Source organism: Scyliorhinus canicula, chromosome 20 (genome assembly GCF_902713615.1).
Source record: "Scyliorhinus canicula chromosome 20, sScyCan1.1, whole genome shotgun sequence".
Classification (NCBI taxonomy): domain Eukaryota; kingdom Metazoa; phylum Chordata; class Chondrichthyes; order Carcharhiniformes; family Scyliorhinidae; genus Scyliorhinus; species Scyliorhinus canicula.
The window spans coordinates 44,214,349-44,242,028 of NC_052165.1; the positions used below are offsets into that span (position 1 = coordinate 44,214,349).

The 27,680-nt window shown below is 48.7% G+C and overlaps 2 protein-coding genes across 3 annotated transcripts in view; one reads left to right on the plus strand and one right to left on the minus strand.

Moving 5' to 3' along the window:
• nup37 (nucleoporin 37) overlaps positions 1–27,044 on the minus strand; it is a 56,259-nt gene extending 29,215 nt beyond the window's left edge. The window contains exons 1-4 of the mRNA XM_038780511.1: positions 26,772–27,044; positions 23,926–24,050; positions 15,868–15,940; positions 3,490–3,584 (exon numbers count right to left, since the gene is read on the minus strand). Coding sequence (XP_038636439.1) covers positions 3,490–3,584; positions 15,868–15,940; positions 23,926–24,050; positions 26,772–26,933 — 455 coding nt within the window. The 5' untranslated portion in view covers positions 26,934–27,044. The remainder of the gene's footprint in view (positions 1–3,489; positions 3,585–15,867; positions 15,941–23,925; positions 24,051–26,771) is intronic.
• A 15-nt stretch (positions 27,045–27,059) lies between these two features.
• Positions 27,060–27,680, plus strand: part of LOC119954883 (PARP1 binding protein) — a 64,400-nt gene continuing 63,779 nt past the window's right edge. The window contains exon 1 of one of the 2 annotated variants that reach the window (XM_038780510.1): positions 27,060–27,162. The gene's annotated coding sequence lies outside the window, so the exon portion shown is untranslated. Of the gene's footprint in view, positions 27,331–27,680 lie in introns of both variants that reach the window. The other variant, XM_038780509.1, reaches the window with a different exon arrangement.

The following is a 27,680-nucleotide window of genomic DNA, read 5'->3' on the forward strand; positions in this document are numbered from 1 at the left end:
TGCTTCCACCACCTTCCCCAGCAGCATGTTCCAGGCACTCACTACCCTCTTGTGTAAAAAAAAAGTGCCTCGCACATCTCCTTCAAACTTTGTCCCCCGCACCTTACACCCATGTCCCTTAGTAATAGACTTTTCCACCCTTGGAATAAGCGTCTGACTATCCACTCTGTCCATGCCACTCAAAATTTTGTAAACCTCTATCAGGTCGCCCCTCAACCTCCATCGTTCGAGTGAGAACAAATCTAATTTTATCCATCCTCTCCTCATAGCCATTACCCTCCAAAAGCAGGCAACAACCTCTTCTGCATCCTCGCCAATATCTCCACATCCTTCTGGTAGTGTGGCAGCCAGAATGAGAACGTAGAACAGTACAGCACAGTATAGGCCCTTCCAAATGTGGCCTAACTAAGATTCTGTACAGCTACAGCATACTTACAAATTTCTATACTCAATGCCTGATAAATGAAGGCAAGCATGCCGCATGCCTTCTTGACTACCCTTATTCACCTGCGGTGATCTGTGGGTCTGTACACCCGGATCTCTCTGCCCGTTAATACTTCTAATACTTCTAAGGGTTCTGCCATTTACTTTCAAAATTACCTTTAAAAATGTATCATCTCACATTTATCCGGATTAAACTCCATCTGCCATTTCTCCGCCCAAGTCTCCAATCGAACTATGTCCTGCTGAATCCTCTGACATTCCTCATCATTGTCCGCAACTTCACTTTGTGTTATTCGCAAAGTTACTAATCAAACCAGTTACATTTTCCTCAAATCATTTATATATACTACGAACAACAAAAGGTCCCAGCACTGATCCCTGAGGAACACTAGTCACAGACTTCCATTCAGAAAAGCACTCTTCCACAGCAACCCTTTGTCTTCTATGACCGAGCCAGTTTTGGAACCATCTTGCCAGCTCACCTCAGATCCCATGTGACTTCACCTTCTGTACCAGTCTGGGACCTTGACTAAGCCCTTACTGAAGCCCATGTAGACAACATCCACTGCCCTTCCTTCACCAATCATCTTTGTCACGATCAAGTTAGTGAGACACAATCTCCCCTTCACAAAACCATGCTGCCTCTCGCAAATACATCCATTTGTTTCCAAATATGATTTGTTAAGGGCCAGGGTTTAGAGAATCCCAAAGTGTATCATGGAGTTCACCTGACCCACAACTTTTAATAGATTATGGTATGGGGAGCACACGGCTCACTCTACAGATATGGTATAGCAGAAAATGGACCAGTGGTTTTTAAAACAAAACAATGTTTATTCTATGAACTCAAGTCAACGTTTTTAAAACAAACAGTGAATATCTTAGCAACCAGTAAATCAAATACACCCCCCAAAGAATACAACACTAAGTAACCTGTATGCTGTCTTTTTGACATCCAAAAGACTTAACAAACCTTCAAACAGGAGCACATTAGGTTTACATTTAATACTGAGATCGTTTTACAATTTGGAGTTCACCAAATGATCCATAGATAGTCTTTGGATGGCAGAGATCAACAGCAGTGCAGCTCACTGCTCACTGAAAACACAGACACACCCAAGCTTCTCTCAAACTGAAACTAAAAAGCAGAAGTAGAGCTCAGCTCCACCCACACTCTGACATCACTCCAGTAACATGAGCAGCTCCATTTCGTAAAAGGTACATTACTTAAACACTCATTTCTTAAAGGGTACTCTCACATGACAGATTGCACCCTTCCTATTCTTGAGCTCTACCCATATTGCCTTGCTGCATGAGCCCTCTGAGGTGTCCTGCTGCAGTACAGCGGTGATATTCTCCTAAACCAGTAATTAAATTCCCCCACCCCTTTTAAAACCCCCCCATCCCGTCTGAAGCTTCTAAATCCTGGATCATTTAGCTGTCAATCCCGTCCTTCCCTCAGCCAAGTCTCTGTAATAGCAAGAACATCATAGTTCCAAGTACTAAACCAAGCTCTAAATTCATCTGTCTCACCTTATATACTTCTTGCACTTCAGACTAGTCCCCCTGTTTTCAGCAACTGCTCTTATCCTGTTCTTCCTCTTAGTCTACTGTCCTTATTATCTAGTTTCCTCTGTTATTTCACTTGCTAACCTACTGCTCTGGTTCCCACACCCCCGCCACACTAGTTTCTTCCAAGCGACACTAACCCAAGCCAGGATATTTGTGTTCCTCCAGTTTAGGTGCAACCCGTCCCCTTGTATAGGTCCCACCTGCCCCAGAAGAGATCCCAATGATCTAGATATTGGAAACCCTCCCTCCCTACCAGTTGTTTACCCATGTGTTTAGCCGCACTATCTTCCTATTTCTAGACTCACTGGCACGTGGCATAGGGAGTAATCGGGTTTACAACCCTAGGAGGTTCTGTTTTTTTTTAAAAAACTTACTACCAAACTCTCTGAACTCCCAGAATTTCCCCTGCAGGACCTTGTCATTCTGTCTGTCTATGTCGTTCTTTCCAATGTGTACCACGGCCACTGGTGTTCATTCTCCCCCTTCAGAATGCTCCAAGCCCGTTCACCCTGGCACCGGGAAGGCAACATACCATCCTGGAGTCTCTTTCACATCCACAGAAATGCCCATCTGTGCCCCTGGCTAGAGTCCCCTATAACTATTGCTTTTCTGTGCTTTGACCCTCCCTGATGAACAACTGGGCTAACCGTGGTTCCACTGCTCTGGCAACAGTGTCCAAGAGAGAGAGGGGGACAGCCAAAGGGATTCCTGCACTGCCTGCCTGTCCCTTCTTATGGTCACCCACCTATCTGCCTGCAGCCTGGGTGTGGCCATGTCTCGAAAACCCCCGTCTATGACGCTTTCAGCTACCTGCATGCTCCTAAGTGTATCTAACTGCTGGTCCAACCGATCCATGCGGACTGTGAGGAGCTACATTTAGGTACACATCTTGCAAATGTAGTTGTCTGGAACACTGGAAGCATCATGGATCTCCCACATCTCACAGGTGAAGCACTTTACCCTGCTGACTGACATAGGATCATTTATATCCACCTGAGGGGGCCTTAGTTTAATAGCTCACCCAAAAGACAGATTAAGGATGATTTTTTTTTGTATGACCTATTGAGCAATTACAGCTACTTATGCCTGAAATAAAAGGAGCGATAACACACTGTAATCAGCAATGTCTAAACTGGCAATAATGCACAAGGTTTCTTTCCCTCGCTAAGCAGTGGCAACAGTGTTTCTGGTGCCCCCAACAACTCCATCCAATGTCATCTCTGCCAGTTCAGTACGTCACAAAATCAAAATATCAAAGTTTGACTTGGCAACAGCTTATTTAGTCTGGCAAGGAATAGCAGCAAAAAAGAAAATCAATGGACAAAGGCAGAGTAGACCAATTTTTCCCTTACATTAATTGTAACAGGGAAAAAGCATTCCTCCCCCCCTTCCCACACAAGAATTTGTCTGCAGGCCCATAAAGTTTACAGCCTAAAGCTAAAAATATATGTTGATAACAAGTATTGTACCTACCGACATGTGTGATCATCACTAACGCTTGCAATCTGCTTCCCAGTGTTGGGGTCAAATACTAGATCGTTGATGTAATCAGTGTGACCTTCTATTACCTACACAAAATAATAAATCAGGACACTTCAGTGGAAATCTAAATTTGAACAATGGCCTTATTTCAAACTCAGTTGGCTGATGTCACATTTCATTAATATTTCAGTTCTTGGAACTAACTGATGTAGACAGTTCATTTAAGTTCAGCACAACACATGAGCTGAGTGGAGAGGGCATTGCAAAATACATTACAAAACTATGCTGCTGCCACTAAGTGATATACCGATAGTTCACGATTAAAACGCGCAGCTTGTAACTGATTACTTGCACTCTTGTCATGTTCGGGTGAAGAATACCACACATCAGGGAGAATATCAAGGAATGGGGAGAGTGCAGAGCAGATTTACTAAATAGTACCCGGGGATGAGAGACATCAAGTCATGTGAAGAGGCTGGAGAAACTGGGATTTTCCCCGCAGAGTAGAGCAGATTAAGGAGATGTTTAATTGTGGCGCTCAAAATCATGAAGGATTTGTTAGAATAAAAATTGAAACACTGTTTCTCCCAGCAGATGTGTCCTTAACCAGAGAAAACAAGTTTAAGATAATTGGCAAGACAGCCAAAGGCAGTTGAGGACAAATCATAGAATCCTTACGATGCAGATGACCATTCAGCCCATCTGGTCAGCATCGCCTCTTCGAAAGGCCACCCTACCTAGGACCAATCCCCTGCCCTATTCCTGCAACCCCAGCCTAAGGGGTAATTTATCATGGCCAATCCACCTAACCTGCACATCTTTGGACTGTGGGAGGAAACCGGAGCACCCGGAGGAAACCCACAGGAGGAGAAAGTACAAACTCCACACAGATAGTTACTCAAGGTCGGAATCGAATCCGGGTTATTGGCACTGAGGCAGCAGTGCTAACCACTGTGCCACTCAGCAAGTTGTGGCAATCTGGAAGGACAGTGGAAGCAGATTCAATAATTACTCTCAAAAAGGGAATTGGATAAATACCTCAAAAGGATATGGGGAAGAGCAGAGCAGAGTGGCAGTAAGCAGATGGCTCTTTCCATTACACCATAAGATATGGGAAAGAAGTAGACCATACAGCCCATTGAGTTTGTTCCGGCATTCATTGAGATCATGACTGATCTGATGTGATAATCCTCAATTCCACTTTCCCGCCTTATCCTCATAACCCTAGATTCCCTTACAGATTAAAATATGTCTATCTCAGCTTTGCACATTCTAATGTCTCAGCCTGCACAGTCTTTGTGGTAAAGAATTCCACAGATTCACTACCCTCAGAGAAGAAATTCTTCCTCATCTCTCTTAAATGGGTGACTCTTTACTCTGAGATAATGCCCTCTGGTCCTAGACTCTCCCACAAAGAGAAACAACTTCTCAGTGTCTACCCTGCCCCCTGAAAATCCAACATGTCTCAATAAGTTTGCCTCTCATTCTTCTAAACTCCAATGAGTACAGACCCAATCTACGCAACCTCTCCTAATAAGAAAATCCCTCAATACCTGGGGTCAACCTAGTGAACCTTCCCTGGACTGTCATCAATGCCATTATATCTTTCCTTAGATAAGGGGATCAAAACTGTTTACAGTATTCCAGGTGTAGACAAAGAGTCAGTATAGGCACAATGCACTGGTCCCTATCAATGCTGTCAGATTCTACAATGCACAAGCAAAACGTCACAAGAGTTCCTAACTTCATAGAAGATGGATGGAGCATTTCCCGCAGATTTAGTGAATATTTTATTTTCACTTGGATTCCTCGCTCCGACTTCAGTTTTGTCTCTCTTCAACGCATTGACCCCTTGCCGAGACACGATTTCTTGAATTTGGGAAATCTTAATTTCATTGCACATCTGACAAGAGTGCCAACAATAGGAGCATTGCAGAGCTGTGCCAACACCTATGCTCACCCAAGGGGAGAGGCGGTGGCCTAGTGGTATCGTCACTGGACTAGTAAATCAGAGATCCAAATTAATGCTCTGGGGACCCAGGTTTAAATCCCGCCACTTCAGATGGTGAAATTTGAATTAAATAAAATATCTGGAATTAAAAGTCTAATGATGACCATGAAACCCTTGTCGATGGTCATAAAAACCCACCTTGTTCATTAATGTCCTTTAGGGAAGGAAATCTGCCACCCTTACCTGATCTGGCCTACAAGTGACTCCAGACCAACAACAATGTGGTTGACTCTTAACTACTTTCTCAAGGGCAATTAGGGATGGGCATTTCCATTCTGATTAGCTCAGAGATGAACCACTGGGGCATTTTACTTATTTAAGAACGAATGAACACTCTTCACATCCTTGGGTTGTTCCAAAGTACTTTACTGTCACATAGTAATTTCTGTGATGCAGACGATTCAGAGATAGCTCCCAAAAATAGCAATGTGATAATGACCACCTGATGTCGCTTAAGACATTAATCAGGACATCTAGATGACCCGGCCTCCACCCCTCTCGTTTTTCTTTACCTACATACCCGAGGACCGTTATATCCACCTTAAAGGGCAGATGGGCCTCAGTCCAAAAGGAGGTAGAAATCAAGTTTTTTTTTTCTATTCGCTCATGGGATATGAGCATCACCGGCTGGGCCAGCATTTATTGCTCATCCCTAATTGCCCTTGAACTGAATGGCTTTCTAGGCCATTTCAGAGAGGGGCAGTTAAGAGTCAACTGCATCGCTGTGTGGTTCTGGAGTCACATGTAGGGGAGACCAGGTAAGGGCATCAGATTTCCTTCCCTGAAGGACATTAGTGAACCAGATGGGTTTTTACGTAAATCGGCAATGGTTTCAAGGACATCATTAGACTTTTAATTGCAGATTTTTATTGAATTCCAATTTCAACATCTGCTATGGTGGGATTGGAATCCGGGTCCCCAGAGCATAACCCTGGATCTCTGGATTACTAGTCTAGTGACAATACCACTACATCATTGCCTTAACCAGTTGTGACAAGGATGTAAAGGGTTGTAGATAAGTTAGGTAAGTGGGCAGAAATTTGGGGCGGAATTCTCCGCTGCCCACGCCAGGTGGGAGAATCGCGGGAGGGCCGGGTAACTCACGACCCCCCCCCCCCCCCCGGGATTCTCACACCCCCTCTCGGAAGAATCGGCGCTCGCCGTTTTTCACGGCGACAACCACACCTAGTCACGAGGGGAGTAGGCCGTGCTCGGGAGGGGACTGGCCCGCGATCGGTGCCCACAGATCGCCGGGCCGGCGTCTCAAAGCGATGCACTCTTTCCCCTCCACCGCCCCGCAAGTTCAAGCCGCCAAGTCTTGCGGGGCAGCGGAGGGGAAGACGGCAACCACGCATGCGCGGGTTTGAGACGTCAGCCGTCGTGACGTCAGCCACGCATGCACGGGTTGGAGCCGGCCAACCTGCGCATGCGCGGCTGACGTCACTTAGGCGCCGCCGTCGCGTCATTCTCGGCGCGCCGCATTGACCCAAGCGTCAAGGCCCAGCGGCCGAGAGTTACGGAGCGCCACTCCTAGCCCCCCGGGTGGGGTCGAATAAGGTGAGAGGAGCGGCCTCCGAGGCCTTCGTGAAACTCGGCCGAGTTCACGCGGCCTTCCCGATTTATCGCGGGAGCGGAGAATTCCGCCCTTGGCAGATGGAACATCGTGTGGAAAAATGTGAACTTGTTCACTTTGGTGGGAATAGAAAAGCAGCATATTATTTAAATGCTGAGCGACACTGCAGAATAAAGCAGTACATGGAATCTGGGTATCCTGGTACAGCAAGTGATTAGGAGGCAAACAGAATGCTGTCCTTCATCAAAAGAGGGATAGAGTATAAAAGTAGGAAAGTTACAACTGTACAGGACATTGGTGAGACCTCACCTGGAGTACTGTGTACACATTGGTCTCCTTACTTAAGAATATACTTGCATTGAAAGCTGTTCGGAGAAGGTTCAACAGACTGATTCCTGAGATGAAGCGGGTTGTCTAATGAGGAAAGGTTGAGCAGGTTGGGCTGATATTTATTGGAATTTAGAAAAATGAGGTGATCTTACTTAAACACAAGATTTTGAAGGGGTTTGACAAGGTAGATGCTGATAGGATGTTTCGTCTTGTGGGGAAATCTAGAATTGTGCTCCAGGTTTAAAAATAAGGGATCTCCCATTTAACACACAGATAAGGAGAAATTTGGAATTTTCTTCCCCAGAGAGAAGTAGAGGCTGGGTCATTGAATATATTCAAGGCTGATTTAGTCAGTCAGATTTAAAAAATCTGATTTTTTCCAACGGCAGGAATTCCGCCAGGTCGCTCACCCACATCCCTGCCCCCCCCCCCTCCGGCATTCTTCCAACACCCAAATATCGCTACCTCCGGACTCGGGGCCATCCTCACCCCAGAACCTTGGACATCACATCCAAGAACCCCCTCAGTCTTGGACACGCCCAGAACATGTGGACGTGATTTGCAGGCCACACCTATCCTCTACCTCCGCAAAGAATCTGCTCATTCTCACTACCTTCATGTGGACCCTATGCACTACTTTAAACTGGATGAGGCTTAACCTCGCTCAACACGAGGACGCATTCAGCCTCCGCAAAACTTCGGCTCCCAGTTCCTCTCCCAACTCCTCCTTCCACTTGAGCTAAACATCGTCCACCCAGGCGCCCTCCCACTCCATCAATTCCTTGTAAATATCCAAAACCTTCCCTCCCTGATTCTGTCCTCCGACAGAAGTTTATCTTGCAGCACCGGAGGCAGCAACCCCGGTAAAGACGGCACCCCTCTCCTCACAAAATCCCAAACCTGCAGGAACCTAAACCATTCCCCTTAGGCAACTCAAACAATTCTTCCAACTCCTCCAGCCCCTCAAATTTGCCCCTACAAACAGGTCCCTGAAATACTCAATCCCCGCCTTCCGCCACCCCTGGAACCTTGCATCCAGTCTGGACAGCATAAACCTATGGTTGTCGACTTCCGGTTGCGGTGATGCGGAGCTAAGCCGCACGTTCAGCGGCTCCCCTATTTTTGGACTTTTGGGCTCATTTTAGGGCCCGTAATGGCGCTGGATGGACTTTTCCCGGTGTGGGAAGACATCAGCTACGCTTCTCTGCCGGTGGATGGACTGGACCAGGAGCGGGGCGGTTTAAAAAAATCGGCTCTGGAGCAGAGAAAGGTGCGAGGGAGGAAGACCAAGATGGCGGTGGGCGGGGAATCGATAGCGTGGAAGCAGTGGGCGCAGGGGCTGCTCCATCGCTGCTTCAGGGAGCTGAAAGCTGAGCTGCTGGAACCGTTAAAGGCCTCACTTGACAAGCTCATGGCGACCCAGATGGCCCAGGGGGCAGAGATCCGCAAGTCCGGCAAAAGGCCTCGGAGAATGAGGACGAAATCCTAGGCCTAGCGGTGAAGGTGGAGTCGCACGAGGCGTTCCACAAGAAATGGCAGACGAGGCTGGAGGAAATGGAGAACCGCTCGCGGTAGAGGAATTTGCGGATCCTGGGCCTCCCGGAAGGGCTGGAGGGATCAGACTTGGGGGCCTACGTGGTCACAATGCTGAACTCGCTAATGGGAGCAGGGTCCTTCTAAGGGCCCTTGGAGCTGGAGGGGGCCCATCGAGTGTTGGTGAAAAGGCCCAAGCCTAACGAGCCGCCAAGGGCGGTGTTGGTGCGGTTTCACCGGTTCGTCGACCGAGAATGTGTGCTTAGGTGGGCCAAGAAGGTGAGGAGCAGCAGGTGGGTGAATGCAGAGGTCTGAATTTACCAGGACTGGAGTGAGGAGGTGGCGAAAAAAAGAGTCGGTTATAACCGGTCGAAAGCAGTGCTGCACAAGAGAGGGGTGAAGTTTGGCCTGTTACAGCCAACGCGGCTTTGGGTCATTTATAAAGACTGCCAGTATTACTTTGACTCCCCGGAAGAGGCCTGGGCCTTTGTCCAGGCAGAGAAGCTGGACTCGGACTGAGGATTGAGGGGGGTTGGGGACTGATGTACAGTGTTTGGAGACTCTGTTCTCCCATGTTCTTTTGTGTTGGCTTTTGTTTTTCTTTTTCTTGTGGGATGTTTTGTAGGCCCGTCGTGGCATGGGCCTTCTCTTCCCACGGTTTGGGTCGAGGGGCGGGCTTTTCCCCGCGCTGGAGTCGGAATGGGAGGGGACTGTGCCAGTCGGAGGGAAGGGTGGTACTGTTACACCGGCGGGAGCAGCCAGGGTCAGCAGGAGTCAGCTGACTTACAGAAGTACAATGATAGGGGCAACGCAGCTAGGGGGGGCCCTAGCTAGGGGGGTGTGGGGAGGGGAGCAGGGGGGTACCGGGTTGCTGCTGGAAGGGCCGAAGGGAAACTGATGGTATTAGGAGGGGTCGGGGTGAGGATCTGCCACTGTGGGGAACGGGCCGTGTGGGGACTGCGGGCACATGGTTGGCCGAGGAAGAGTTATGGCTGACCGGCGGAGAGGGAGGGTGAATAGCCCCCCGATTCGGCTGGTCACATGGAATGTAGGGGGGCTGAATGGGCTGGTCAAGCAGGCCTGGGTGGTCGCACATTTGAAGGGGCTGGGGGCGGATGTGGCTATGCTCCAGGCGACGCACCTTAGGGTGGCGGATCAGGTAAGGTTGAGAAAGGGGTGGGTTCGGCAAGTGTTCCATTCGGGGTTGGATGCGAAGAGCCGGGGGTTGGTGATTTTGGTGGGGAAGAGTATGTCATTTGTGGTGTCGAGTGTGGTGGCAGATAGTTGTGGCAGATATGTGATGGTGAGCGGTAGGCTCCAGAGGGAGCGGGTGGTGCTGGTTAATGTGTACGCCCCAAATTGGGACGATGCAGGCTTTATGCGGCGCATGCTGGGGCGGATTCCAGACCTTGAGACGGGGGGGTGGTTTAATAATGGGAGGAGATTTCAATACAGTGCTGGACCCAGCACTAGATTGCTCCAGGTCCAGGACGGGTAAGAGGCCGGCGGCGGCCACAGTGCTGAGGGGGTTCATGGACCAGATGGGAGGGGTGGATCCTTGGAGGTTTATGAGGCCGAGGGCCAGGGAGTTTTCGTTCTTCTCCCACGTCCACAAGGCTTACTCCCGGACTGACTTTTTTGTCTTTAGCAGGGCGTTGATTCCGAGAGTGGTAGGCGCGGAATATTCGGCGCTAGCCATCTCAGATCGTGCCCCGCATTGGGTGGATCTAGAGCTGGGGGAGGGGAGGGACCAACGCCCGATGTGGAGGTTAGAGGTGGGGCTGCTGTCGGACGAGGAGGTATGCGGGTGGGTCCGGAGGTGCATAGAGGGGTATTTAGAAACTAATGATAATGGGGAGGAGCAGGTGGGGGTGGTCAGAGAGGTGCTGAAGGCGGTGGTCAGGGGGGAGCTGATTTCTATTAGGGCACATAGGGAGAGGGGCGAGAAAAGGGAGAGGTTGGTGGAAGAAATGATGAGGGTGGATAGGAGGTACACGGAGGTCCCGGGAAGAAGGGCAATTGAGGAAGCATCGTAGTCTCCAAGCAGAGTTTGATATATTGACCACCAGGAAAGCGGAGGCGCAGTGGAGGAGGGCGCAAGGGGTGGTATATGAATACGGGGAGAAGGCGAGTCGGATGCTGGCGCACCAGCTCCAGAAGCGGGAGGGAGATAGGGGGAGTTAGGGATGGAGGAGGGAGTCTGGTGCGGAGTGCGAGGGGCATTAACGGTGTGTTCAGGACCTTCTATGAAGAGTTATACCGGTCAGTGCCCCCAGTGGAGGAGGGAGGAATGGACCGCTTTTTGGGCAAGCTGGAGTTTCCGAAAGTGGAGGAGGAGGAGCAGGTAGAGGGTCTGGGGGTGCCAGTTGAGCTGGAGGAGCTGGTTAATGTGATGGGGAGCATGCAGTCAGGGAAGGCACCGGGACCCGACGGGTTCTCGGTTGAATTTTATAAGAAGTTTTCAGACCTGCTGGGCCCGCAGCTAGTGAGGACTTTGAATGAGGCGAGGGAGGGGGGGGGCTTTGCCCCCGACGATGTCCAGGGCATTGATCTCATTGATTCTGAAGTGGGATAAGGACCCCCTTCAGTGTGGATCATATAGGCTGATTTCGCTCCTCAATGTGGAGGCAAAACTGCTGGCCAAGATATTGGCCAGGAGGGTGGAGGATGTGGTGCCGCAGGTTATTCACGAGGATCAAATGGGTTTTGTGAAGGGGAGGCAGTTGAACGTTAATGTGCGGAGGCTTCTCAATGTCATAATGATGCTGGCGGTGGACGGGGAGGCGGAGATAGTGGCGTCGATGGATGCAGAGAAGGCCTTTGACAGGGTGGAGTGGGGATACCTTTGGGAGGTTTTGAAGAGGTTCGGATTTGGTGAGGGATTTATTAGGTGGGTGAGGCTGTTGTATGATGCCCCGGTGGCGAGTGTGATGACGAATGGCAGGAGGTCGAAGAACTTTCGGTTGTACCGGGGGACGAGGCAGGGTGCCCCCTGTCTCCCCTGCTGTTTGCGTTGGCGATCGAACCCCTGGCCATGGCGCTGAGGGAATCGTGGAACTGGAGGGGGATAGTTGTTGTACATGGCAGACCGGGTGGGGGGGGGATGCTGGAGGTGATGAGGATTCTTGGGGAGTTCGAGAACTTCTCTGGGTATAAGCTCAACGTGGGGAAGAGTGAGCTGTTTGTGGTGCATTCGGGGGACCAGGAGGGAGAGATAGGGGAGCTTCCGCTGAAAAGGGCAGAGAGGAGCTTCAGATACCTGGGGGTCCAGATAGCCAGGTGCTGGGGGGCCATGCATAGGCTGAACTTTACGAAGCTGGTGGAGCAGATGGAGGAGTAGTTCAGGAGGTGGGATGTGTTGCCACTCTCCCTAGCGGGCAGGGTCCATTCGGTCAAAATGATGGTGCTCCCGAGGTTTCTGTTCCTCTTCCAGTGTCTACCTATCATTATCCCGAAGGCTTTTTTCAGGAGGGTCAGTAGGAGTATTACGGGGTTTGTGTGGATGCAGAAGACCCCAAGGGTGTGGAGGGTATTCCTGGAGTGGGGTAGGGAAGTGGGGGAGGGGGGGGGGGGGGGGGGGGGGGGGGGGTGTTGGCACTGCCCAACCTGTGTGGGTACTACTGGGCTGCGAATGTGGCAATGATACGTAGGTGGGTGATGAAGGGGGTGGAATGGAAGAGGTTGGAGGCGGCGTCCTGTGTGGGCACGGGCCTAGAGACGCTGGTGACAGCGCCGCTGCCGCTCCCCCCAGCAAGGTATTCAACGGGTCCGGTGGTGGTGGCTACCCTCAAAATCTGGGGCAGTGGAGGTGGCATAGTGGGGAGGTGAAGGCTTCAGTTTGGTCCCCGATACGGGGGAACCACCGGTTTGTACCAGAGAGGATGGAGAGGGGGTTTTTGAGCTGGTACAAGGCAGGTATCAGGCGGATGGGGGACCTCTTTCTCGATGGGAAGTTTGCGACCTTAGGAGGAGTTGGAGGGGAGGCAGTGTCTCCCCCCAGGGAATACCTTCAGGGATATGCAGGTTAGGGCGTTTGTTAGGCGGCAGGTGGCGGAGTTTCCGCTGTTGCCGCTAAGGGAAGTTCAGGACAGGGTGCTCTCGGGGACGTGGGTCGGTAAGGGGAGGATCTCGGCAATCTACCAAGTGATGCAGGAGGGGGAGGAGGCCTCGCTGGAAGAGCTGAAAGAGAAGTGGGAGGAGGAGCTGGGAGAGGAGATCAATGAGGGGACGTGGGCGGATGCTTTGGGGAGGGTGAATTCCTCCTCCTCTTGCACGAGGCTTAGTTTAATCCAACTAAAGGTGCTGTAAAGGGCGCATATGACTGGGACAAGGCTGAGCTGATTCTTTGGGGGAGAGGACCAGTGTGTCAGGTGTTCGGGGAGCCCAGCAAACCACACCCACATGTTCTGGGCGTGTCCTGCGTTGGAGGGCTTTTGGAGGGGTGTTGCGGGGACCTTGTCATGGGTGGTTGGTTCCAGGGTGGAGCCGGGCTGGGGGCTCACAATTTTCGGGGTAGCATCGGAGCCGGGAGTGCAGGAGGCGAAAGAGGCCGGTATTCTGGCCTTTGCGTCCCTGGTAGCCCGGCGCAGGATTCTTTTACAGTGGAAGGATGCAAAGCCCCCAAGCGCGGAATCCTGGATCAACGACATGGCTGGGTTCATCAAACTGGAGAGGGTCAAGTTTGCCTTAAGGGGGTCGGTGCAGGGGTTCTTCCAGCAGTGGCAGCCGATTCTAGACTTCCTGGCGGAGTATTAGGGGGTGGTCAACTTCAGCAGCAGCCCAGGGGGGAGATGGGAGGGGGGGTTACTTGTTCGCTCTGGGGTTGGGTGTGTGGTTTCATGGTTTCATGCTCATTATTTTTGTTAATGTATTGCTTTTGTATTGGGGGGGGGGGGGGGGGTTACTGTTTTTCTTTGTTTTGTGTTCCTTTTATGCCCCAAAAACCAACCAAATTTCCCCCAAGTTCTGTGATTCCCCCCCCCCAATGCAGACCAAGAGGTCTGAAATATAGAATAGCAGATCATCTGCGTTCAATAAAACTCTTAAGCTCGACCGCTCCCTGCTCAATCCCTCTATGCCCTGAGCGCCATTGCCAGTGGCTCTATTGCCAAGGCAAAAAGAAGCAGGGAGAGCAGACACCATTGTTGCATGCCACAGTGTAACCCAAAGTACCCCAAAGTCACTTGGTTCGTCCGCACACTCGCCACCAGTGCCTTATACAGCAACCGGACCCAATCCACAAGCCCCTGCCCGAACCTCCCCAACACCTCGAACAAATATGCCCACTCCACCTGATCAAAAGTCTTTTCCCCGTCCATCACCACCACCACCTCAACTTCCTGGCCTCCCAAAGCATTGTAGTCATATTCAATAACTTCCGGAAAATTGCTAACAACTGTCTTCCTTTCACAAAACCCGTCTGATCCTCCCCAATCAACCCCGGCACACTGTATTCAATCCGCAATGCAAGCAACTTCGCCAATAGCTTGGCATCTACATTCAACAACAATATCGGGCTGTATGACCCACACTGCTCAGAGTCCTTATCCTTTTTAAGAATCAGGGAGATAGAAGCTTGCAACAAAGTAGGGGGGAGTCACCCCTCTCCCTCGCCTCCGCCCTCACCAGCAGTGGCCCCATTCCGCCCCAAACTTCTTATAAAACCTCACTGGGAAAGCGTTCAGACCCGGGGCCTTCCCTGTCTGCAATGCCCCCATGCCATCCATCGCCTCCTGCAACCCAATTGGGGCCTCCAGGCCCTGCACCTGCCCCTCCTCCACCATTGAAAAATCCAACCCATCCAGGAACCATCTCATCCCCTCTTCTCCCCCTCGGAGGCTCTGACTCACAAAGACCCATATTGAAGGCCTCAAATACCCCATTCACCCCCTCCGGATCCATCACCACCTTACCCCCCCTTGTCCCTCACTCTACCAATCTCCCTAACCGCTGCCTGCTTCCTCAACTGATGGGCCAACATCCTGCTTGCCATCTTCCCGTATTCATGTGGAGCTGGCCGTCCGCAACTGCCCCACCGCCTCCCCCGTTGACACTAACCCAAACTCCACCTGGGGCCTCTGCCTCTCCTTCAACACCCTGCCTCCGGGACCACCGAGTACCTCCTATCCATCTTCAAGATCCCCTCGACCAGCCTTGCCTTCTCCTCCCATTCCACCCTCTCCCCGAGCGCCCAACTCAAAATAAACTCCCCCCCCCCCCGCCCCCAACTACAACCTTCTCCCACAACATGGCGGTAGTGACTGGCAGCCCTCACCCACTCGCATACCCCCTCATCCACCGACAGCCAGTCTCCACTCCAGTCGTTGGGCCTTCCCCTGCACCACCCGCAAATCCATCCAATGTGTTGCATGATTAGAGACCACGATCGCTAAATATCCCAATTCAGCTAGCAATGCCTTATCCATGAAAATCCTCACGACTTCAGACTCGAGATTGTAATTGACAAGAGAGTCAAGGTAGGCAGAAAAGTGGAGTTAAGGCAGCAATCAGATCAGCCAAGATGTTATTGAATGGCAGGGCAAGCTCATTGGGCACAATGGCCTACTCCTATTTCTTCTGGTCAAGGGAGACTTTCTGCCACTGTGGTGCAAATTTACACACTGTTACAGAGAATCAAGGCAGGAGGCAGGCGGAGGTCAAACTATCAATCCAGATCACAACAGATCAATATCACATTACTGTCTGTGGGGTCTTGCTCTGTGCAAATTGCCCGTCACACTTCCTACATTACAACAGTGACTACACCTCATTGGTTGTAACGCCTAAATAGAACTTTGCCCATTCTTTTAACTAGATTAACAAGACAGTGTGTAATTCTGTAGCATCTTTCGCAACTCTGCATGTCCCCAATGCGGTTCACAGTCAATAACTATTTGGTTTGAAGCAGGAGTGGAAGATGTACCTGCCACCTGGTGTTTTGCTTGAGATCAGATGTGAGCAGCCTCAACTTTCTGTCAGCATCTGCTGCACAAAACCTGCAAAAATTAAAGCCAAATTAAAAGATGTAAATGGAAAATACCAATGTGAATTGAATAATCAGCAATATCAAAGTCCGATACAGTTTCTCTTTACAGGCCTTGTCAATCTAAAAAATGAATGTGCTTAAACAGCATCTTTCACAACTTCAGGACATCCCCGAGTGCTTTATATTCAAGACTCTTATAGTAGGACTTAAACCCACAGCCTTTTGCCACAAAGGCCAGAGTGTTACCTATTGAATCACAGCACATTTCATTCCTAAACAGCCAAGCCGCTTCCAAAGGACTACATTCTGAGGACAACTCATTGAAATTGTCACTGCAAATTGTCCTCTGGTATCTGGCATTTCACGGAATGTGAAACTTAATTAAAGACTAGCAATTATTCCCCACTGTAGAACAGCATTCATCAAACTGTTCCTGAAGACCGGGCAGAATTACAGTGAAATCTGATGATCTGTAACAATTCACAAATGACGGGTAAGTGTAAAAGGCAGACACTTCATTGACAGTGTTACATCTGAATATCGTACAGCACAGAAGGCGGCCATTCAACCACTCACATCTGTGCCAGCTCTTTCAAAGAGCTGTGCAATGTAATCCCACCTCACAGCCTTTCTCCATAACCCTGAAAAAATACATTTCATGTTCAAATGTCAGTATTCTTGCCTCAAGAGTCTGAAAGTTCAGGAATCAAGTCCTGACCCAAAGATTTGAGCACAAGTGCATTTGCCCTCGTTCAGATGAGCTACACCAAGGCCCTGCCAGCCATTTCAGTTGACTTCAAAGATCCCATGGGATGATCTTGAAGAGGAGCAGGGAAGTTCTCCATGATGTCCTCAGTCACTATTTATTCCCTCAAATCAACATCACTTAAAATAAAAAATTCTCTCACGTGCTTGTGGAATTTTGCTGTGCGCAAATTGTCTGACACCTTTTCTACAACAGAGGATATATGTTTAAAAGTACTTTAATGACCGTAAAGCACTTTGGGATACCCTGACTTTGTACGAACATATGAATGAGAAGGAAGAGGCCCCTTTAGCCTTCTCCGCAATTTGGTACTGACACGAGGGTTCAGATTGTGGCCTCAACTCCACTTTCCTTCCTACCCCCTAAACTTGTCGGCTTCCTTGCAAATCAAGATGTTATTCTAACTGTGCCTTAAAAATATGCAATCGCCCTGTCTCCACGACTATCTGGGGGAAGAGAATTACACATACCAACGACCCTCAAAAAACCTTCGCCCCTTCCCAATCTTAAACAGCAAACACCTTGGGTGCGATTCTCCGCAAATGCGAAGAGTCGTAAAGGCTGCCATGAAACTGGCCGTGTTTCACGGCAGCCTCCGCGCCCCCTCCCGGGACCCGATTCTCCCCCCCGGGCGGGGCTAGCAGCGGGGCCCCGTGAAGCACGGCATCGCGGCCTTAGCGACCGTCGCTAAGTCCGTGCGCCAAGCGTCACGCCGGCTGACACGCACGATGACGTCAGCCGCGCATGCGCGGATAGGACTGCTCCAACCCACGTATGCGCAGGGCCGTCATCTCCCTCGGCAGCCCCGCGGACTGATCCTGTGGGGCGGCGGAGGGAGAAAGAGTGCGTCCGTTACGGACGCACTGCCCGTGGTACTGCCGTGCCAATCGGGGCCCTGGAAGCCCAGAACGGGCATGTTGCGGCCGTTTTTACGACGGCAGCAAGCAGGTGCGTTTGCTGCCGTAAAAACGGCCGTGACGGCCTGGGAACTCGGCCCATCGGCCTGGGGAGAATCGCCGTTCGCCGTAAAAAACGGCGAGCAGCGATACGTGTCGTGGGGCGGCCGTGGGGGGGGGGGGGGGGGGGGGGGGGGAAAGAGAATAGCGGGAGGGCATGAAAAATGTCGGGGACGCCCTCCCGCTATTCTCCGACCCGTCGTGGGCAGCGGAGAATCGCGCCCCTTGTTTTTAAAAGGGTGCCTGCTAGTTCTAGACTCACCCACAAAGGGTGAACATCGTTTTGGCATCCAGACAGTCAACTGCCCTCGGGACCTAATATATTTCAGTAAGATCAATTTTAATTTTTCTAAACTCCAACCAAAACTGTACACAAAGTACTCCAGATATGGTCTCACCAACGCCATATATATATTTTTTAATAAACAGTTTATTAAGGTATTTTTGGTTTTACAACAATGACAAAATAAACAACATACCCAAGTCTACAAACATAGTGCAAAAAGCCTGCTTCTTCTCTTTCAAGTCCCATCTTTATTAACCCCCTACTCTAATCTAAACTAACCCCCCCCCCCCCACCCCGGCTTCTGCTGATGTTTAGTTTTCTGCCAAGAAATCGACGAACGATTGCCACCTCTGGGTGAACCCTAACAGTGACCCTCTCAAGACGAACTTGATTTTCTCCAAACAGAGAAAGCTAGCCATGTCCAATAGCCAAGCCTCCGACTTCGGGGGCTTTGAGTTCCTCCAAGCTAATAGTATCCGTCTCCGGGCTACCAGGGAAACAAAGGCCAGAACGCCTGCCTCTTTCTCCTCCTGGATTCCGGATCTTCCGACACCCCGAAAATCGCCACCTCCGGACTCGGTGACACCCTTGTTTTTAACAACATGGACACGACGTCCGCAAACCCCTGCCAGATTCCCCTGAGCTTTGGGCATGTCCAAAACATGTGGACATAGTTCGCTGCCAACACCCTCCCTCCCCCCCCCCCCCCCCCCCCCCCCCCCACACCTTCCGCACCTATCTTCTACCCCAAAGAACCTGCACATCCGGGCCACTGTCATGTGAGCCCAGTGAACAACATTAAACTGTATCAGGCTCAGCCTGGTGCATGTGGTGGATGCGCTGACTCTACTCAACGCCTCCGCCCAGAGACCATCCACTATCTCTCCTCCTAACTCCTCCTCCCACTTGCGCTTCAGCTCCTCAGTCTGCGTGTCCTCTAACCCCATGATCTCCTTATAGATGTCGGAGTCCTTCCCTTCTCCCACCCACACTCTGGATACTATCTTATCCTGAATCTCCCTCGGTGGTAGGAGCGGGAAGGTCAACGTAGGAAGTCCCGCACCTGCAGATACCTAAATTTGTTTCCCCTTGCCGATCCAAATTTCTCTCCAGCTCCCTCAAGCTAGGAAAGCTCCCTTCTCTAAACATATCCCCCATCCTCTCAATCCCTGCTCTCTGCCAAGGGAGCTTTCCTAGCTTGAGGGAGCTGGAGGGAAATTTGGATTGGCGAGGGGTAACAAATTTAGGTATCTGCAGGTGCAGGACTTCCTACGTAGACCTTCCCGCTCCTACCACCGAGGGAGATTCTTATTTTATATTGTCTGTCCATGTTTTTCCTCCTAAAATGCATCACCTCACACTTCTCCACTTTGAACTTCACCTGTCCACTCTACCAACTTGTCTATGTCCTTTTGAAGTTCTACATTGTCTTCTTCACAGTTTATAATACTTCCAAGTTTTATGCCAACCGCACACTTTGAAACTGTCTCCTGACACCAAGGTTTAGATCATTAATATATCAGGAAGAGTAAGGGTTCAAATATTGACCTCTTGGAAACACTACCTCAAACCTTCTCCCAGCATGAAAAATATCAATTGACCATTACTCTCTACTTATTAATATTCAGCCAATTTTGTATCCATATTGCAACTGTCCCTTTATTCCATGAGCTATAATTTTTCTCACAAGTCTGTGGTGTGGCACTGTCTGAAATGTCTTTTGAAAGTCCACGTACACCAAATTAACAGCATTACCCTCATTGACCCTTTCTGTTACTCCTCAGAAACTCCAGCTTGTTAAACTCAATTTCTTCTTTAAAAATCCATGCTGGCTCTTCCTAATCAACACACATTTTTCAATTTGACTAATTCTATCCCAAATAATCGTTTCTGGAAGTTTGCCCACCACTGATGTTAAACTGACTGGTCTGTAATTGCTGGGCTTATCCTTGCAACGGTTTTTGAACAAGGACGTAATATTGCCCAGGTCCTCTGGCACCTCCCCCGAGTCTAGAGAAGGCTGGAAGATTATTGGCCAGTGCCCTGCAATTCCCATTCTCACTTTCTTCAAAATTCTTTAATGAATCTCATCTGGTCTCAGTGCCTTGTCAACTTTAAATGCCAACAGTCTATTCAACACTTCTTCCTCATCGAACCCTTCCAGGGACAGGGTTTCCAAGTCTGTCACCATGTCCTGGGTCGTATTTACCTCCTTGGTAAAGATAGGTGCAAAGTACCTCAAAATACCTTAGCCAACTCCCCAGCCTCCATGTATAAATTCCCTTTTAGGTTCCTAATTAGCCCCACTCCTCCTTTTAACTATTTATATGTATATAGAATACTTCAGAATTCCCCTTTATGTTGCCTGCCAGTCTTTTCCCATAAACACTCTTTGTTTCTCTAATGTGTGTTTCCACCTCCCCTCTGAAGCTTCTGAATTCCTCTTGTTTCTCAACTATATTTTCTACATGACAAATGTTAGAAAAACACCTTTTTTCCCTTAATTTTTATCTCCTCTTTCATTCAAGTAGCCCTGGAGTTGTTTGCCCTACCTTTCCATTTTAAAGGAATAAATCTTGACTGTGCCCAGACTATTTCTGTTTTGAAGTCAGTCGATTGTTCAGCTATCAGTTTTTCCTGCCAACCTTTTGTTCCAGTCTAACCGGCCCAGCTCCGTTCTTGCCCCATTGAAGTCGGCTTTCCCCAGTTACTTATTTTTACTTTGGATTGCCTATTATCCTCTTCTATCATAATTCTAAATCTTATGATACAATGATCGCTGTCTCCCAGATGTTCCCCGACTGACACTTGATCTACTCGGTACACCTCATTTCCAAGATTTAGGTCCAACAGTACATTCTTTCTTGTTGAACTGGACACACACTGCTGTAGAACATTTTCCTGGACACAATCTAGGAACATTTCCCCTCTCCGGCCTTTACATTACCACTGTCCCAGTCTACATTCCGGTAATTCATGTTCCCAATGACAACTCCTCTTAATGTTTGCATCTTTCTGCAATTTCCCTGCAGATTTGTTCCTTTTTATCCTTCTCACTAGTCGGTGGTCGTTAAAGTGAGCAATGTAATTGCATCTTTTTTGTTCCTTAGCTCTGGCCAAATTGATTCTGTCCTTGAATCCTCTGGGACATCCTCTTTCTCTAGCACTGCAATGCTCTCCTTAACTGACACTGCCATCCCGCCCCCTTTCTTTCCTATCTTTTCTGAACACTTTGTACTCAGGAATATTGAGCATCCAGTCTTGCTCTTCCCTCGAGTCAGGTCTCTGATATCACATCATATTTTTTCCACAACACAATATGCACCTGCAACTCCCCAATCTTAATTCATTATATTCATGCATTCTCATACATGCAGTGTCATGGAAGTGTCCCTTTAAGAACGGTTTGGTCTTACCACATGAATTGTAGCTCGGCTTCAGTGATGTCGTTTGTGGGTGGTGCTGGGCTGTGGCTGTCAGGTGAGAGGGGGTTTAGGTTTTTGGGTTTCAGTTTGCTGCTTTGGACTGGAGAAGAAAAAAAGCAGTGTTTCCCTGTTTTTATTTTAAAGCTGTCCAGTGAACTAAACTGAAAGCACACTGGGTGTGGCAAACTGCCTTGCTTTCTGGAAGGAGTTTTGAATCTGCTGGTTGGAACTGGATCAGAATCTCAGGGAAAGGACCAGTCCCATTCAAGTGAGATTAAAGTGTGCTAAGCCACGCCCTTGAAAGGGGTTTTGGTTTATTGGATTTTGTATTGAATTGGAACAGCTACTAAGGGGGATTCATTAAGAGTTACATACATAGATTACTGTAGCTGTTCTTTATGCTTGTAATTGATAGCAAATCTTGCGGTGTTTTATATATGTTAACTACATCCTTGTAATAAACTTTGTTTTGATAAAAGCTCCTAGGAGGTCTGTTGAATCACACCTGAAGTGAAGGCTCTTGTGCTCATCCTAGCCATATTTAATATAAAAGTCAGGTGAGCTCCAGAATACATTTTGGAGTTTCTAAGCCCTGTCCCATAACAACAGTAACCTTGATTTAAACATCATTACTTTCTCCCTTACTCAAACTTCACTTATTAACTTACTATTTTCTATACTAGTGCTTTCCATCCTTCCCAGTATTTTATGCATCCTGGCATTCCTCACTCATAATTCCTCTTGTTTCCACACCCCTGCCGAGTTAGTTTAAAGCTCTCCCAACAGCACTCACAAAGCAGCCTGCAAGGAACCTAATTCATACAGATGTCATCTCCCCAGAGCCAGTCCCAGTGTCTTAGGAATCTAAAGCCTTCCTTCCTGCACCATCTTCTAAATTTATTTTTAAAAAGCTCTTTAATTAGTCAAACATGATTTCCACTTTCACAAGGTCAATTGCATTAAGATTCTTAAGTGCTGCTATAATCTATATAATAATAGATTCTAGTGTTATGGGTATTATATAACTTCTTTTGAAAGTTACTATTCAGAACGTCAAGATCCTAATGGACAACTCCAACAGCAACAGACCTCAAATCACACTGCCAAAATAGGACAGGAATTCTGATGCCACAAGATTGACATCACCGCCCTGAGCAGGAGAAGGCCATCTTGAACAACGTGGCGAATATAACTTCTTCTGGAATGGCAAACTAGAAGAAGAACGCTGTCTCTGCGGGGTCGGATTTGCCGTAAAAAACAAATTAGTCGGACGACCCAAATGAACCCTCGTGCGGGGGGAGCGAATGACAACTGATCCTACAGCTCACCCAAAACAGCACGTAACAGCCATCGATGCCTACTCCCCAAACCTAGATGCAACAGACAAGACAAAAGAGGCATTTTAATCCAGCCTTGGCCAATCGTTGTCCTGCTCCTCGTCAACTTCAATACTAGAGTCGAAAAGATGCAAACCTTTGGAAGGGTGTGTTAGGCAGGGAAGGCATGGGTAAAAAGTCCTGCTCCTGACAAAAACATGACCTGGTCATCACAAACATCCTGTTCCGCCAGAGGGACAGAAGACCTCATGGCAATATCCCCGCTCCAAGCACTGACACAATAGACTATATCTATCATTGTCCGAGCAAGGGACCACAAGGATATTCGCATCACCCGCGCCATAACCAGAGCTGATGACTGCAGGACTGACCACATGCTCATCCACTTTACTATCGCCATCATTTGCCGGAGGAGATTCAATGTCGCTGGACCTGAAGACCTCGAGAAGAAAGAGCTACTCAGTTGGCGCCTCACAGCTAACCAACGAGCCAAAGTCGCAGGGTGCCCACAGTGCCTGCTCCACCTTAAAAGCCACCATAGTCAACACCTGTGAGGAGAGGCTTGGGCTTTTGACCAGGAAATGTCAAACCTGGTTCAACCAGAATGATCAGGAGATCCAGGATCTCCTTGACTGCAAACACAAGGCATTCCTGAACTGGCAACTCCACCAAAACACGAGTGAAAGGAAATAAGCTGACAGGCAACTGAAGGTCGAGGTGCAACAATGTGAGTGGAAAGAGCACAGAAGACTCAGCAACTCACCAACAACCACAATGCGGGCTGCTTCTTTAGCGCAATTAAAACCATCTACGGTCCAAGTACCCAGGGGCCCACCCTGCTGAGAGCCAAAAGAGGAGAGGCAGTCAAAGACAGAGAGGCAGTCAACACCTGCTGGAGAGAGCCCTTCGAAGACTCCTCAACCATGACACAGCCTTCAACGCAAATGCTGTCGACATCATGCCGCACACAATACCCACCATCATTTCAGTGCAACCCACATTGTCATGAGGTTGAAAAGGCCATCCAATGACTGAAGAACAACAAGGCCTCTCGCACAGATGCAATCCCTGAAGAAGTATAAAGTGCAGCGGAGAGGCATCTTGACAAGAACCCACAACCTCATCACTCTTGTCTGGAAGGGAGAGAGCATGCCTGACGATCTCAGAGATGCCTTAATTGTGACTATCTTCTAGAACAAATTAAAAAGCAATAATTCTCTCTTACCGGATCAGCTGTGTCAGTGTGTCCATCTTAGTTTCTGGGCTCCAAGCAATAGAATCCACTCGTATACCTCGATGAAAAGTCTGGAGGGTCTTGTATTCCATTCCTTTAATTTCTGCATCTTCTTCCTAACAGATATTGCCACAGAAGAGAGAGAATAATAATATTCATGAAACAATGCCCTGTGTGAGTAGCACAATGGCCTGTGCCTGAAGGTATTGGGTTTGAGTCCTACTCCACAGACCTCTGTAATTTAGGATGCCAAAGTGGAGTGCTACACTGATGGCAGTGCTGTCTTTCAAATGAGATGCTAAGCCAAGGCCCCATCTGCAGTGTCAGGTGGACGTAAAAGTTCCCACACCTACTACTTGGAAGAAGAGGGTTCGGCTGATTGACCATGTTAAATTTCCCCTTAGTGTCCAAAGATGTTCAGGTTAGGTGGATTGGTCATGATCAATGCACAGGGTTACGGGGATGGGGCGGGGAAGTGTGGGCTTAGGTAGAGAGCTCTTTCGGAGGGTCAGTGCAGACTTGATGGGCCAAATGGTCTCCTTCTGCACTCTATGGATTCTATGGATAAGAGCAGAACCTTTATCACTCAACCAACCTTATTTCACTTTTGTTTGACGGGTCCGGCGATCAGCAAATTGGCTGTCTCATTTTCTACAACTGTATTTAATCAACGGTAAAGCACTTCAAGACATCCTGAGTTTGTGAAGGGCACTGCAGAAAAGTAATTATTTCTCTCCAACCTTTGATGTATACGCTCTCTCTCTCAAGATGCAAATGTAATTTTATTATATGAATGCGCAGCAGGTACACATCAGTTTATCGTGGTTGCTGTTTTAAAAGGCTTTAACCAGTTAATTTTATTTCAAACGGACTAATCCTGCAGTGAAAAAGAGAACAAAAATAAGACGAATAAATGGCTGTGGGGAGGATTCATTTTTTGCCCAGATCGGACTGGAAATCAGAGGAACGATTGGGCTGCGCACCAGAAGCTGGTATTGAGAGGCTCAAACAATTTGAGCAGGGGCTGTTTAGCACAGGGGCTGTGTAGCACAGGGCTAAATTGCTGGCTTTGGAAGCAGACCAAGCAGGCCAGCAGCACGGTTCGATGTGGCGACTAGGGAATTTTCACAGTAACTTCATTTGAAGCCTACTCGTGACAATAAGCGATTTTCATTTTCATTTCATTTTTTCATTTGGGTTCTGTGGGGTCTCGTTCAAATTTCTTCTGTCCATTTCTCCCATTAAAATAGCTGACGCCCGCCTACACTGTGGGAAGGCAGAGCTGTGATATTTGAATGAGCCATAAAAAGTTATTTTGCCTCTAATAATCGTTCCTGCCAGATGCAGTTGAACAGAGCTTGCACAGCACCCATTCCACACTTTCTGGCCCTTAGAATTGCTCCTGGAGTTCTATAATTAGTGTAGGATCTTGCTTTCGCAACTCTCTGCCTAACCAGCCGTCGATAAACCTGTATCAGATGCTCAGCAGCTGAAATATGCCCTCGCAATGCCTACATTTGATCATGATGTGGAGATGCCGGTGTTGGACTGGGTGAGCACAGTAAGAAGTCTTACAACACCAGGTTAAAGTTCAACAGGTTTATTTCGAATTATAAACGCAAGGCATTCCTGAACTGGCAATTCCACCAAAACTCGAGTGAAAGGAAACAAGACAGGCAACTGAAGGTCGAGGTGCAACAAAGTGAGTGGAAAGAGCACAGAAGACTCAGCAACTCGCCAACAACCACAATGCGAGCTGCTTCTTTAGCGCAATTAAAACCATCTACGGTCCAAGTACCCAGAGGCCCACCTTGGTGTTGTAAGACTTGTCTGGAAGGGAGAGAGCATGTCTGACGATCTCATGGCAGATGAGGCAGATGATGTGTGCCTTAATTGTGACCATCTTCTAGTGTTGTCAGACTTCTTACTGTACATTTGATCACTTTCAGGGTATAAACTTTGAACTGCCTAAGGCAACACTACTTGGATTAGTTGATAGCGCTGTCAGTAGGTATGGGCTCAAGTCCCATTCATAGAGGTCTACAGTACAAAAAGGCCCTTCACCTTATCGTATCTGCGCTGGTCAAAAACAGCCAGCTAAATCCCATTTTCAAACACTTGGCCCATAGCCTTGTCATCTCGTGCTTTTAAATACTTCTTAAATGTTATGAGGGTCTCTGCTTCCCTTTTCGGCAGTGAGTTCCAGACTCCCACCACCCTCTAGTGAAAAGGTTTTCCCTCACATCCTCTCCAAATCTGTCCCTTACCTTAAATACGTTAATGACCCCTGGTCATTGATACTTCCGCCAAGGGATAAGTTTCCTCCTGTCTACTCTATCCAGACTCTTGAGCACAAAAATCCAGGCTGACTCTCCCAGTGCAGATAAAACATTAAATTGAGGTCGCATCTGCCCTTTTGGCATGAAAGATCCCAAGGCATTATTTTGAAATGCACAGAAAATTTGCTCTAGTGTTCAGCATTTATCCCTCAAACAACATCACTTAAGTAACAAAAAAAGGACAAATTATCCAGGCATTATCTCATTGCAGATTTTGGGACCGTTGTGTGCAAATTGGCCCTCGCCTGTTCTATTTCAAAAAAATGGCTACGCTTCAAAAAAAAGTATTTCGTTGGCTGTTTAAAAAAAGTGGTTCTATACATCCTGGAGTATTTCCTCAATCATCTCAATTACTGTTTGTGAGATCTTGCTGTGCACACATCCCCTCTTGCGAGTATGCCTCTTTCGTTGTGACACCTGATGGAACTATTCCTTTCAGGGCCCGAGAAAGGGGTGGGTGGGGGGGGGGGGGGGGGGTTGGGGCCCCAGCCAGCCCACCTGGAAGCGGCAGTTCCCCACCACGATGTAGTTATCCCCTCCGTAGGCGACCAGGCTGCCGGCACCGCAGCTCTCGAAAGGGTTAAACTCCACCACGTGTACCGTCTCCTCGCTCTGTACCGTGTGGCTGGCACGCCGTGCCGCCCCGTCGTTCACCAGCATCTCTCTCCCGGTCCCGGTGGACGGGAAAATCCCCGATGGAACGTTCACACTGGACACTCCCCGAGGATTCCCTCAATGGAACGTTCAGACACTCCAGCTGGCCGCTGATTGGACGCGGCCGCTTTCCTTCCGAGTGGAAAGTGCAACATTGTAGCGTCGCGGTTCTGATTGGTTACAGCAGCTCCGACCCGGGACTTTTAAATTATCCAGGGGCAGCTGGAGTTTACAGGTATGGATGGGATCTCCCTTTACCCAGGCTAGTCCCAAATCAGGGATAGGGGTTTATCGTCATATCAGTGTGTACGTCCAGTGTTAACTTTTTTTAAACAGAGAGACCGCTCGGGTTTGTAGGTGGTGACTGTGGGGATTCGAAGCAGTTGTACACCAGTGACAGTTGGTGAGTTAAAATTTCCTTACACACCCCATTTCCGCCGCCAGTCTAATACCAAGGATGCAATAACAACGAATTTGAATAAAATGAGCTTTGGCTTGGTGTCCCTTTTCCTAAAGTAGCAAAACGCTCGTACTTTCCTCTCATATTTGTTATTGTTCCAGCGATTTTAGGCTACATTTTGAACGCCCTATTTATTTTAAAACTGCTGTTCCTAGGTGGTGTTCAATCTATTGGGAAAGCTGTTGTACACTTTGTGTAGTTTCTTCCAGTAACCTGAAGAAGTTGCAATGAACTAAATTCAGTGTGACCTCGTTTTTCTTGCTGCCGTGTTCATTATTGGTCTCCATTGCTTA